The sequence below is a fragment of the Taudactylus pleione genome, unplaced genomic scaffold, assembly GCF_031769625.1.
Source record: "Taudactylus pleione unplaced genomic scaffold, aTauple2 ptg000238l, whole genome shotgun sequence".
Taxonomy (NCBI): Eukaryota; Metazoa; Chordata; class Amphibia; order Anura; family Myobatrachidae; genus Taudactylus; species Taudactylus pleione.
This window is the reverse complement of record NW_028284640.1, coordinates 6,623,089-6,636,939: the sequence shown is the minus strand read 5'-3', so window position 1 is coordinate 6,636,939 and position 13,851 is coordinate 6,623,089. Positions and strand designations below refer to the sequence as shown.

Below are 13,851 nucleotides of genomic sequence, written 5' to 3'. Positions count from 1 at the left end.
CATGTCTTTTTTTTTTTTTTTTTTCCTAACTTATTACACATAAAGATAGAAATATCAATAACAACTTTGCAGTCTAGTGGATGGGGCGGCATGAGGAACACAGAAAAGATCTTACCTAATTGGTGCTGCCCATACTCTGTGAATGTGGTATGACTGTATGGGGCACCAAAATTATATTGTGAAAATCGTAGAGAAACAAATCTCAGTGGCCCCACCCATAATGAAGTAAGACATGTTGTGGTATAATACACGCATTGGCCTACTCTCTCCCCTCACTCTCTCATTAGTGCATTAGAACACAATATCTGAGCTTCCTCTTCTATCTCCATGTACTGCATCTTGGCAGTCTCATCACTGCTAAATACAGCAGGAGGTCCTTCCTGCCTGATTGGGAGCTGATAGAACAGCCTTGGTATCTAGGTTACTTTAGTCAGTGTGCAGGCTTCTCTACCTTGTATATAATTACATCAGCACTGGTTGTATATTAAATATTCTGATTATTTAAATAAGAAACCTTTTCTGCTTGTTGATCACCCTTAGATAGGAGCTCACTACTGTGTCCAAATCATTATTTAAATTTTTTTTTTATTATTAAGGTATTACAAAAATGCAGTTTTACTTGACCATTTTAGTGGCAATGAGTTTGTGAATTTGAACACCCAAGGTCGCATTTGATCTTGATGTAAGTGTCGGCTATCGCATATGCATTCGAAAGAGAAACCTCTTTTGAGCATAATTTAGTAGAAGGAACTTTTTGCTGTAGGGAAGTCGGAGCCATTTTGCATTGCTAGCGTCACACTGTGTAAGGTTCAAAAACTGGGCCCGCAGGATTAATTAAACACATTGGCAATTAAGAAGGCGACACGGGTGGTGCTGCTGATATCATTACGTCAGTAATTACATTTCCATGGTGTATAAAATACTGAAGAATACTAAGGACAGCCTTTTGAGATCTACAGAGCCCAAAAATATGTTAAAGCAATGTTGTGATTAATTGTGTTGATCAAACTATCTTATGGCAGAGGTTCTCTAACTCCGCAATTACAGTCCACATTTTAAGGATATCCATGCTTGAGCACAGGTGAGGTGACTTACTCGTTAACTCAGTCAATTTGGTTTAACCATCCAGACTGATTCTGAGAGGCACGCAATTTTGAATGAGGATTTATTGTGCAGTTTTTAGCATACTGTGCGTCGCGAGCTGCATGCGCAACTTAAAGTGCATATGAGCAGGGCTGAACTGGCCATCTGGCAAATGCCAGAAGTTCTTACGGCGCTCTGCTCAGCTGACATGCAGCAAAGACTGGGGTGGCAGCAAGGTCATGCCCACGTGAGGTGTGGCACGCCCCATTTCTGCGCACATGCCTACAGCGCGCAAGTGTAGATTGATGCCAGGTTCATCCCAGCTTCTGAGTCCCATGCATTTTGGTTGATTCTTACTTGCGTTTGGATGGACATTACTTGGCAGTAACAGGGCGTTCGTACGTAGCATCAATTTGCCATGGACGTGTATACAGAGTTGCCTACTAGTATGAGCTGAGCATCTGCAAAGATCTGTCAGATTTAGTCGGATCTCCTGCCCAAAGGCCTGGACTGGCGGAAATGCTGATACTAGTGATGACGGCTGCTCTTACCAAGCGAAGAGGGGGCGATGATATGGTCGCATAGATGAGTCTGACTCTGAATACAGGCAGATGTTCACGTGGGTGTCCCGATCGCAGGAAGCAGCCAGAATGGAGTCCGCATTACGTAGCACTCAGATTCAGGCTCTCAGTGTTGCTTGTAGCCTGCCAGTCACCACTGGCCCTTCCAGCAATTAGCGATCTGTTTCTGCTGGAGGTTTCCTGTAACTGTGCTGTATACAGAGATCTCCCAACTACAGGCACAGTCTTGCGTAGGGTCCAGAAGATGTCAGTCTCCCGCCGCAGTGTGGCCTGTCCATTTCAGCCATAGAAAGCTATCATCTGAAACCGATTGATGTCTGGTAGATGACGGAAGAGCTGGACATGAGGTCTCTAGTGGAACAATGGAAAGAGATGGGAACATGGGTAGGACATGTATAACTAATAATAAGGTCATTCTGATGCATTTTGCTATATAAATATATAAAATATAGGTCACTTCCTTTTTTTTAAATTTTATTTTAGTTTGGTTTTGCTTCTTAAACGTAGATGAAGCAATTCCTGCTCCTTTAACCTACTCATACAGGATGGACGTGTTTTTACATTGATTAGTTTTTATATATTTAAAAAAACAAACTATTGGTTTCACCATCTATTGTGTATTAACATTTAGGTTGGGGCTGATTCACAATTGGGAGCAAAAAGAAAAGTTAGGACTCGCCCCTCTGTAATCTAAATCTCTCTGCACATTGTACGTCTGCCCCACCTGCTGCACAACATGGTTTTGCCTAGTGGTTAGATTTTTTTTCTTTTCTTTTGCCTTCCTTGCTCCCTACTGTGAATCAGCTCCTTACTTGCCTTGTTCTGTCGTCCTTGCTGCTCACTTCAGTATCGGCTCTGATCTTTTGCCCTGATATCATTGCTCTCACAAAGCAAGTGGAACAAGAACTTTGCGGACTACTTATTACCTCATTAATCCTGGATGTGCTGCAAGAACCACCCCTGCTGTTTTCTAATTCAGACTAAAATGATTGAGAGCGAGAGCATGGTTAGAGATGTATTATGTAATTTGGCTAACTAGCACAGGAGCGCCTCCGAATGCATTTAACCCTTTCCTCTCTGCTGTCCGTAGACATGTTATAGACAACTGAGCTGATTTAAAGTCCTACAGTCTGGTGCTATTTTACAAAAATGATTCTATGTCCTAACAAAGATGCACCTTTTTATCCTCACTTATAACGTCCATAGAGAAGTGACCCCCACCCCCTGGAGGTGCAGCCTGAGCCTCTTTATACCCTCTGCCTTAGTCCTTTACCCACCAGTGACTGTTTAAAGTAAACCTTTCACCTTAGATCTTTTCATTACTTTGTATCAAATCTGTTATGCATGTTATTTTAATTAACAACTAAGTTGTGTAAATTGAGGATCCATGCCAGTCATCCTACAGCCAGTGCCCTTTTAGAAGGTATAACATCTGGGCAGGTTTATAAAATGAAATACCCAGGAATTGAGGCTGTACCAGTGTTATGATTGTGTGGAGGAGCAGCTTTGAAAGCTTCCACACTGGGTGGTATAAAGGAAACAACATTGTGCTTCTTCAGTTTCCTGCAGGTCCACAGGTAATAAGAGGTAAGCACTGTATGGGCTAGTAAATCAGCTCTTTCCCCCTTTACCTCTGATCTCTCTTTGGAAAGTGTGATTTAACAATGGTTTTTGAGTTCCCAATCAGCTTCTAGCTATCATTTTATAGAATGTACTAGATAAATGGTAGCTAGAAGCTTAATGCTATATGCAACTTCTACACTTGTCCTATTTTAAAAGGTTTGATTCATCTCCCCCATGGTCTTTTTATCCTCTGTGACAAGTCCCAGATGCACAATAAATCTCCCAGAAGGCCAGGCTTCAAGTACTGGGTAGGTTTCAAATTGATTGATACCCATCTAGACCTCTTCTCTTTGGACAGTGATGGAAACAACACCAACACCAGGACCTACCCAACATCAGCCACAGTCCTCGGGTAATGACTAATGATATGTCAGTGGGATTTGTATTTCAGTAGATATCTTTAAGTGCCATCATTCCCCCAATCAGTGGAGATGAACTCCTCAAAAGCAGCCTTCCAGAAAACAGACAAAAATATAGGCACACCATGCAATATAGTGAAATGTATCGTCAGGGTATCCAGATGTCACAAAGCCCTTACTTAACCCTGTAAGCATGGCACATAAAATAACAGGCATAACATATTAAACTGTTGGCGTTCTAGGTTTGAGACCCCTTTGGTTATGCTGGGACACCAATGTCAGATGCTACACCTGGATGCATCACACACCCTTTTAATTATGGTGCAGTAACCCAAGAGACCATCTGGAAGAGGGAGCTATTTACAGTGATTACATCAAACCTCAAGATCCTAACATTACACATAAAATTCTGTAATGTGCCTTGATCCACTCCAAATTGCTGCACACCTCTGCAGATGCTTACACTGACTTCTAATTACCTCCAGAGTCTAATTTAAGCTACTCTCCCTTACCCTCATAGTTATCACCACCTCCTCCCCACCCACATCTCTGACCTCGTCATGAGAGACTCACCCTCCTATATCTGATAACAACCTCTCACTCCCCTATACAAGTAGCTCCCCCCTATACAAGTAGCTCCCCCAGCCTTCAATCCCTCAGATATTCTCTTACATCCCACCTGATCACTATAGTCTATGCTGTCTGATTGTACTCCCTCTGAGTGTCTTACTTGGCTCAGTACCACTAGACTGTTAAGCTCTCATGCCTGCTCCTGGTTATGTACTTATTCTGTTATTATGTATGATTTGTATGTTGTATGGTTGGTCATTCTGACTGTACAGTGCTGCAGTGTGTTGTGGCACTTTATAAATAAGAGATAAGTGGAGGAGACCGACTTCAAGTTTCCTATTTTACATTGAGCCATATTTTGGAATGCCTCAAAGTCCAATCGACACGTGCCTGTGTTCTTCTGCCAGCCTCGGAAACAGCCCGTGTGACACAACCAATACACAAGAGCCCTGAATTGCCAAGTCTCTACGTTAGATACATCAAACTGGACTGTTTGTGGCCAGTTTAAGAATAGTCAGTAACCATAGGTACAGGGTGCATCCTTGGAACTGGGGGCATTCTTAGAGACTTGCCAATCAGTTGCCTTCTCCACTGTGCCAACAAGACTGCCTTCGCCAGGCTATCTGGTCTGGTCAGTAGATTGTATGGTTATAACTGATAAATAGGTTTATAATTTGCCTCAGAAATTGTGTTGTACACATAGCACTGAGCCTTCTGGTGGAATAAAATAACCCACTGTCTCTTAATGTGATGAAACATTTCTCTTCCTATTAAGCTTTGCGGCGATGGTATGAATGATGTGATGCCATCTGTATGTAATAACACTTTAGTCAATAGAAAATTAAGGGCCTGATTCAGAGCCGGACGCTATTTGCGCTCGCTCGTCAAGAAAATAGGGGTGGCTATTCAAATGAACCGTTCGCTGTTTGCGGTCTGTTCACACCTCTAGGTCTGAACGGGCGTACAAAACTTGTGGTCGTTTTTTGGGAAACTACGCCCCCTGGCCGCTCGCATCCTACGTCATGTCCACTATTTATTAGATTAATCGAGTACAGCGAACAGGGTATGAGTTGCTCGCTATTCCTGTGGTTGGTTTTTGCTACCACAATTTTGCGAGCAGTTCTGGCAAAAAAAAACCCTGTGACGTTGTCAATGACGCTGAAGTTTTAATTATGCACACCCATAAAACGCCCGTTTTGACCTTTAAGCACGCCTACGAACGGATCTCCACTCCCCGTTTTCAAGCACCTTCCCCTGTTACCACCCACATACGCCTCATTCTGTCACTCAAAATAGCAGGCATTCGCTATTTTGCGAGCACACGATTTTCGGCCGCACTGAGTGGTTCGCGCATGCGTATTACGATCCGTACGCATGCGCAGTTGGGCAAACATCGCTCGGAGCGAACGAGCAGCCACTTGCGTCCGGCTCTGAATCAGGGCCTAAATCTCAAAATTTGAAGGATGCTTTCTATAAAGTTATGTCTCATTGATGCTTCCCATTAATGTTCTTTTCTTGTTTTAATTTACAGATTGGAGACATCAAAACTGCTGAAAAGTATTTTCAGGATGCAGAAAACGTAATGCAGAATTCAGTTAATAAGGATGAACCACATAAAAAAATAATTGTTTTGATGAACAGGTACGCACATGGTATAAATAGAATTTATTAACATGCACAGAGATGGAAATTCAGTTGGATTTGGAAGTTCCTTAAGCAAACTGCGGTCACCAAAGATTACTAGGCTGAGGTGCGTGATTCAGGATATCCAGCAGGGCCTCTATGCCTTGCCAGTAGTCGTTGCTACTCTCCTCACTCCTGGACACTCCAGTTGGCAGCCTGTTGTTGGTAGCCTTAAGCTGTGCATACTTTATGCAATTATCGTCCTGATCCACAGATTATCATCAGATCGGGCTGATAATTGCATAGTGTATGGCCATGACCGATCTTCCCAAATGCCCAACTGATCACTGTCCGATGCGGCCGAGCGCCTGACATTTCCCCTGTTTCTTTACAGGGGAGAAATTGGGAAATGTGTACTCCCCATGGGTGGAAGGCATATATGATGGGCCATACACTGTGACATATCTCACAGACTATAGCCATGGTATCTGCTGGGTTTCAGGCTGTCCGATAAAATGTCTGTCTGTCGGACAGTGTATGCCCGGCATATGGTTAAAGACCCGGTGAACAAGAGTGAGGCAGTGTGGCAGATATCACTGGACTGTTCTTTGTCTAGCAACCTGTTCAGTATTCAGAGGGGCAGCTAGCAGGGAAGTGGCAGGTGTATACATGACATCAGGGGACCTACTGGATATCCAACCATCGGAGTCCAGGTAAGTAAGCTATGAGGATCGGGATACACTTAAGGGAAGAACTCCCAAAATGTGCTATACTGCTATAGTGTCAATGTTTTCCTATAGTGTTAATGTACTATATAGATGTAGTATCCAATGTCCTGTAGTGTCAATGTGCTATGTCACTATAGTGTCAATGTGCTATAGCGCTGTGTCAATATGCTGTATAGTTGTAGTGTCGGTGTGCAATATTGCTATCGTTGCAATGTGCTATACAGCTGTAGTGTCGGTGGGCTAGAGCGCTGTAGTGTCGGTTGGCTAGAGCGCTGTAGTGTCGGTGGGCTAGAGCGCTGTAGTGTCGGTGGGCTAGAGCGCTGTGTCAGTGGGCTATATTGCATATCTGACAATTTGGAGAATATCCTGGTATTATAAATACTATATCTTGCTGAATTTTTTTTGTCATAACATTGTGCACATATTGCTTGTTAAATGCTACTTATAGAAACATATTAGCCATAGACATAAGTGTGTAACAGTAATTAGACACTGAAGAATAATAATTAAAATAAAAATAAACCTGTTTCTCCTCCCAGGGCTTTTCTTCATCTCGGTCAAAATAACTTTTTAGAGGCTCACGGATTTTTCTCTGAGGTTCTGAAGCTGGATCCAACGAACACTGTTGTAAGTTGATCTGTCGTGGAGTGTTAATAACATGTACCCCACTGCAAGAATGGAGCTATGGGGGAGAGGGTGGTACAGATTAGATCCTGGGACTTAACATCTATTGACCTACATCTCCCCCACATACCATCAGGCAGCTTACAGGATGGCAATTTCCCATTTGCTTCATTACGTCAAATATAATGGGCAAGTACAAAGTGTGGTGGGCTTTTAATGACTGACATGACCATGTCATAGGCCTATCCTGGGTTTGATTATAGTGTAGAAATGGAGTCTGGTATGGACTTTGTATGATTTACATGTATTTTACAATACTAGAGGAAAACTAATAAGGAGCATGTGTAAGCATGCAGTATGGAAGTTATTAGACTTTGCAGAAGGTCTTGTTAATGGCCATTTGAAGCTCGCCATATTCTATACCAGTCACTTCTTTGTGAAGACGCTTCTAGTAAAGATGACATGTAGGTGCAGCTGATAGAATTCTCTCTCCCTGTCCTCAGTCTGAGGTGGTGAGCACTGATTACCCAGCACAGCAAATACGGCTCATTATACACCATGAGATAGTGCTGATCATACACACACTCATTCAGGCTGCGGACTGGAGGCACATTCATGCAGACAAAAAGACACGCTGCTTGTACGGCCAGCCAGTGCTTACGCTGTGTGTGTGGCCAAGAGACACCGGACAGTTGTCCGCACATACACTCATAAGGAACAATTCATCCTTCCCTACAGTTAATTATCCTAGTAGTATTATACATTTAATAAGAAGTTGCACCCAGGAATAAACTGACTAGCATAAACAAAAAGAAGCTAAAAGTATTCCAACAAGGGGCACTCACGGATTAATAGTATATAGCATCAAACGAAAAGAGAATTTTCTATTGTGGTGACCCAAGAAAATATATAAAATATAACTTTTATTTAATCCTTTAAAATAGTAAGGCCAGCGAAATATAAAGTGCAAAGTTCTGTTCAGTGATACAAATGTGAAATGATGATTAAAAAAAATATATATATTGCGTCCACTCTGTCACTTATATTTATGTAATCAGCCTTCCAATGTAATACTGTTCACAACAGGATGCTGTTGAGTTTTAATCACATCATGGTAATATCACAGACCCTCTATATATAATAATTGAGTATGTTATAATATTCATTTGGAGTTGTAATATCTAAACCATGGTGTGTATCGTAATTTCACCTAAGGTACAAAGACCACATTAAATAAGGATGAACAATTCATTAACATTATCCTATATAGGGTTTCTAGAACTTGTCCTAATTAAAATGCAGGTCTTTATAAGATATTAATGCCACCGCCACAGTTTGTCATTCACAATTCACAAAATATCCGCATCCCAAATACACTCTATGGAATCGGTATGAATTACCGCACCTTAACACCCAGGTTAAGTCACGAGAACCGGTATTCTCAGACAAGGCAAACAGCATGTTGTATTGAATAGCTGCTGGAGCTCCCTCCCGCGGCTATTCAACATCACACTGAATTGAATTCAAGTGCAATATGTGCTCATTCTAAATGGGGACTTCCCACGTGTGCTGTACGGTATTGCAAGCAGCCAGGTCACGCTTATTATCAGCCCTTTCTTCGGAGGCCATTGAGTGGACAACAATAATTAAAATCCCCAGACACGCTAACCCGCGTGTGCTGTGTTGCCTAACGTACGTTACGCTACTTTGTGTGTGGCACCCGTAGTTTCTGCGTGGTGCTCGATAAACGTTTTTTGCAGTGCCCATTAAGATGCATCCTCAAGTGATGAAGGCAATCCATGCTGAACACACAGGGAAAGTGTCCATGCGTGCACGCTCTAGAGGAGATATCCAGCCACACTAGATATTTATTGTTGGGAGTCTAAAGTCCTGGATCCAACTCCCCTGTTAAAGCACACATCCACTAGGCGATTAAATTGAGCGATTGAACGATAACGTAATCGTTCATTAATCGCTTGCAAATCGCTCACTAAAATGTCTAAAACCACCAGCGATGCGCGCTCCCGCTAGTCGTTTAGACATCTATCATCAGCCAACAATGTTGTACAACGATAACGTCAGGTCCAGCATGTTAGGAGATGATTAATGTGCCTACACTGATGACTGGTGGTTCAGTGCAGGCACATCACAGACTGACAAACGACTGCACGATTACAATGTTGAAATCTTGCAGTCGTTTTTATGTCTTTAAATGGATGTGTGCCTTAAGTGCTCTGTCTAACTTCAGCACTGCCAAAGCATTTTATATGAAAAACACTGATTGCATTGTTGGCCCATGCATTGAATCCACAACAGTATGCTTGTTAGGAGAGACTGTTTAGAATTAAATATTTAGTTGGGTGGATAATTTTCTTTTAACCTATACAGAATTAGCCCAAAGGCCACATTTTTAAAGTAGTTGCTGTTACTCCAGATCTGGTGTCTGGCATGTAATCGGTAGGTACTGGATTTGGTAGTTCCTTTTGGAAATGTCACATAATTTTACATAATTTCTGTCTTGGGCCCAAATGAAACAGCCTGTGATTTGCAGGCTCTGGCGCAATTTACCTGCTACTTTTTAAAGCGGCAATAACATAAATGGCAAAAACAACCTAGTTTTCGCTTTTAAATTATTGCCACTTACAATTTAGACACTAAATTGCTGAAATCATGCCGGTGCCTCGCAGGATATAACACGTAGGGGTTTATGTATCAAGCCGTGAACAGCGTGGAGAAGTTGCCCATGGCAATCAATTAGCTGTGAAGTAGCATTTATCAAGCACAGTGAATAAATAATAGGTAGGAGCTGATTTGTTGCTATGGGCAACTTCTCCACTGGTCCATTCTCTACAATTTTCACTGCTTGACACATAAACCCCTTGGCCTTTCTCTCTTCCAGGTTCTACATTGTTCTGAAATGAAACCATTGTTCAGTATAGATGGTGTTTTTGAAGTGATTTAGCTGCCTATTTATTATTATCCGGTGTAATCCACTGATTGCTGATTATGACAAAAAAACTACCACCTTCAGTGGCATAAAATAGGTTAAAACAAGTATCCTAAAAGCTATAAAGTATAGTTCTCATCACCAATTCACATGCCATATCGAACAATACATAGTATTTCTTTATAACATCAATTTGCAATAGCGTGCGGCTCCACCACTGATAGACTGTGTCAGTCAGACATATTTTAGCTGCAATAAAATGAAGTTAAACCATGCTAACGAGGAAGAGACTTTAATTTCCCCCGGTCACACACAACACATTGCGGACGTTACTATTGTTCATTAGCTCATTCCTCTGGTCACCTCCTGAATCTTCCTGCCTAATCGATGGTGATGAAGAATAGCATTCTGTACTGTGGCACTACATCCCAGCCAGGCCGCCTAATGCTGTGCTGCAGTCAGCACATTGATGAGGGCTATCGATCTCTGCTTTATTGTCTCATCTCATCCCCAAACTGTTATTTTCCAGGCAAATAACAACGCTGCTGTTTGCCTGCTTTATTTGGGCAAATTAAAGGACTCCCTCAGGCACCTAGAAGGCTTGGTTCAGCAGGATCCCAAACACTATCTCCACGAGAGCGTTCTCTTCAATCTGACAACCATGTACGAGCTGGAGTCCTCGCGCAGCGTGCAGAAGAAGCAAGCTCTGCTGGAGGCTGTCGCTGTCAAGGAAGGTGACAGCTTTAACACTCAGTGTCTGAAGCTGCTGTAATGTACCGCGACGTCTCCTCACAGTGAGAGGACTGCAGAATAATATCCCTGTGTATATATTTCAGCTTGATCATGTAAATGTTTATTCCCAGGTTAAATAAAATAAGGTCATTGAGAATATTCTGTATCTTGGCAATAGGACGTGTCTTCTTTATTTGTCTACAGGCGGTTTTAATTTTTGCCTACGATTAGCAACGTCCCGTGATTGTCATGTGGCCCCAAAAACATGGCGGTGATTACTCATTCCTTCCTGCAGTAAGTATGGAAGTAATCAGAGCTTTGTTCAATGTGTTTGTTCAGTTCAGTACGTAGTAATGCTGCTTGAAGTGGACCCCCCCCCCCCCCCAAAGGGAAAGTTGATGCTAGAACCAAGTGGGCTGAAGGACCTCCGGAGTCACAACCATGTGACCCACGATGGCATGGGCAAGGCCGGTCGGCTAGCAGTTTTACTATCCACATGGACATTATTGAGAATAGTAACCTTTGGCCAGCGAAGCAGGCCACCTGGCCCGAAGCGTGGCGAGGGTACACGTTGAGTCCCATGTTCTGAACCTTGCTCCTCCCCCTGCCGTCACAGCTCACATGGTTGCAACATCAGAGGTCCTTTAGCCCACCTGTATTAAGACCTAACAGTTTGCACAAAGTGGTAGTATATAGGAAAGGTTCCCGGACTGCACACCCTGAATATATATAATGGGAGGTGCTACCTGATGAGACTAATTGCAGGCACAGAAACAGACAAATCTCAGGTGCACAACTCCAAATTACTGATAATATATAAATGCAATAACATTTTGCAATAAATAGGTTTTAAGCATAATCATGGCCAAGGTTAGGGGCCTACCCACCATATCCGGGTAACCTCTTTAGGGTAGGTCCCTAACATACTAGGGTTCAAATCCAGAGTGCAGGACCCCCCAAAAATGTGAACCCTAGTATGTTAGGGACCCACCCTATCCTTATATGCAGCTGTGGTTGCTCTTAACTATATTTTACACTGCACTCTTCTTATTATGGCAGTGCCCTGGGGTGGCTTAGCTGGGCTAGTTTGGGGGTGTCCTGTGCTCTGGATGTGAACCCTAGTATGTTAGGGACAGAGGTTACTTGGATATGGTGGGTAGGCCCATAACCTTGGCCATGATTATGCTAAAAACCTCTATTGATTGCAACATTTTATTGCATTTATATTTTATCAGTAATTTGGAGTTGTGCACCTGAGATTTGTCTGTTTCTGTGCCTACAAAAGTGGTGGTAGGCATTTTGTGGGCTGAAGCAAGGGTCATGAGTGAGCAGCCAATCCTTTCACTAGGAGCCAGATACATCACTGGGGCATGAGGCACAACAAAAATGGCCGCCTTCACTATATTCACACTTAATGCCTGATGCAGAGTGGTAACTTAACCTGGCGTATGTTGCTCGGTATACAGATTTGTACTCTTCTTTAGTTGCATACCTGGGTTTGCTACTAGTCATGATAGTGAACACTTACCCCAGCCTGTACCAGGTGCAGAAAATATACCTCCAAGCCAAGATCCGCTTGCTGTATCACAACTTTCTTGAACCTCGCCCCATTACATCCTAGCTCCGCCTCTTCAGATGGAAGTTACCCTGAAAATGCGTACGGCTCTACATTACCAGTACTTGTGCTTAGTTCCATGCAAGACAGCAGTACACTCCTCTATCTGATTTTTTTATTCTGTTCTCATTACTTTTTTAGGGTTATTAGTTTTAATTTATATATTCTATTGAATTTTGAGGGGGATATAAATTGTATTGTCTTCCACCCGATGTGTGACCACTTATCCACAGAGATTTGTTCTGTAAATGTGCCCCAAGTCCATAATGTTGATGGCTATAAGCCTGCCTCGTTCTAGATATCCCTATGGACTGAACATGAAGTATCTTACATTACAATGATATCTGATATGTGTAAGCTATAAAGTAGAGAGCCTCTCTGTATTTTTTCACCTGCTTATATAAATAAGACACTAACACTACTAGAATGTAGATTGTGCTCCCAGCGCTGCTTTCATTTCCAAGACCACTTCACATTCTGCTCCTGGGCACCAGTGTGCTTTATTTTATTCATGCATTATTCCCTTACCTATCGCTTTCAGGTGCGTCCCAGTTCCCTTGCCGTGTCTAGGCATTGCTTCCCATTCATTCAGCCAGTAATCACAGCAGAATAATGCTGTAAACGTGTCCGTTCCTCTGCAAATATATTAGCTAACAGTGTGGAGCTGCTAGAAGTAGGCAGCAGTCTTCCTGCATCACCGTAGTGTGTAACCACAGGCAAAGACCACTTATCTTTTTGTTTAGTCTTACAATAAGGTATAGATTGTGTAATATACAGAAAGGGAATTTTATTTATTTTACACAGTCTATAGTATTCCTTTTCATTACACCTTACACATCTGGTGAATGCCTAAAACAGGGGTTCCCAACTACGGTCCTCAAGGCACACTAACAGTGCAGGTTTTAGGGATAGCCATACTTGAGCACAAGTGACTTAATTAGTATCTCAGTTATTTTGATTTAACCATCTGTGCACAATCATGGATATAACTAAAACCAGGACTGTTAGTGTGCCTTGAGTCCCGAGGTTGGGAATCACTGGCCTAAAACATCATGTGTATAGACAGTGCAGTGTGATTCCCATAGGGGTCAGTGCGCTCCCTAGCAGGGTTTGGCAAAGTGTGGCACTCCAGCTGTTGTGGAACTACACGTCCCAGCATGCCATACATTTTAGCATACACTAACAAAACTCTGGCAGTGCATGCAGGGACTTGTAGTTACACAGCAGCTGGAGTGCCACACTTCACCTACCCGGTCATCCTTTGGTTACTATGCACTGATAGCACCAGCATGCAGACACATGGGGCCTTATCCTATGTGTCCTGGTTACATAACCATAAAGTTATATGTAGCCATACACAGATTAA

At 42.6% G+C, this 13,851-nt stretch overlaps 1 protein-coding gene across 3 annotated transcripts in view; it reads left to right on the top strand.

The window, feature by feature from the left end:
• TRAPPC12 (trafficking protein particle complex subunit 12) overlaps nucleotides 1–11,034 on the top strand; it is a 168,415-nt gene extending 157,381 nt beyond the window's left edge. For all 3 annotated transcript variants that reach the window (XM_088479508.1, XM_088479507.1, XM_088479509.1), the window contains exons 10-12: nucleotides 5,748–5,857; nucleotides 7,107–7,194; nucleotides 10,668–11,034. In XM_088479508.1, the coding sequence (XP_088335634.1) occupies nucleotides 5,748–5,857; nucleotides 7,107–7,194; nucleotides 10,668–10,910 (441 nt within the window). In that variant the 3' untranslated portion in view covers nucleotides 10,911–11,034. The remainder of the gene's footprint in view (nucleotides 1–5,747; nucleotides 5,858–7,106; nucleotides 7,195–10,667) is intronic.
• Nucleotides 11,035–13,851: the final 2,817 nt, after the last annotated feature.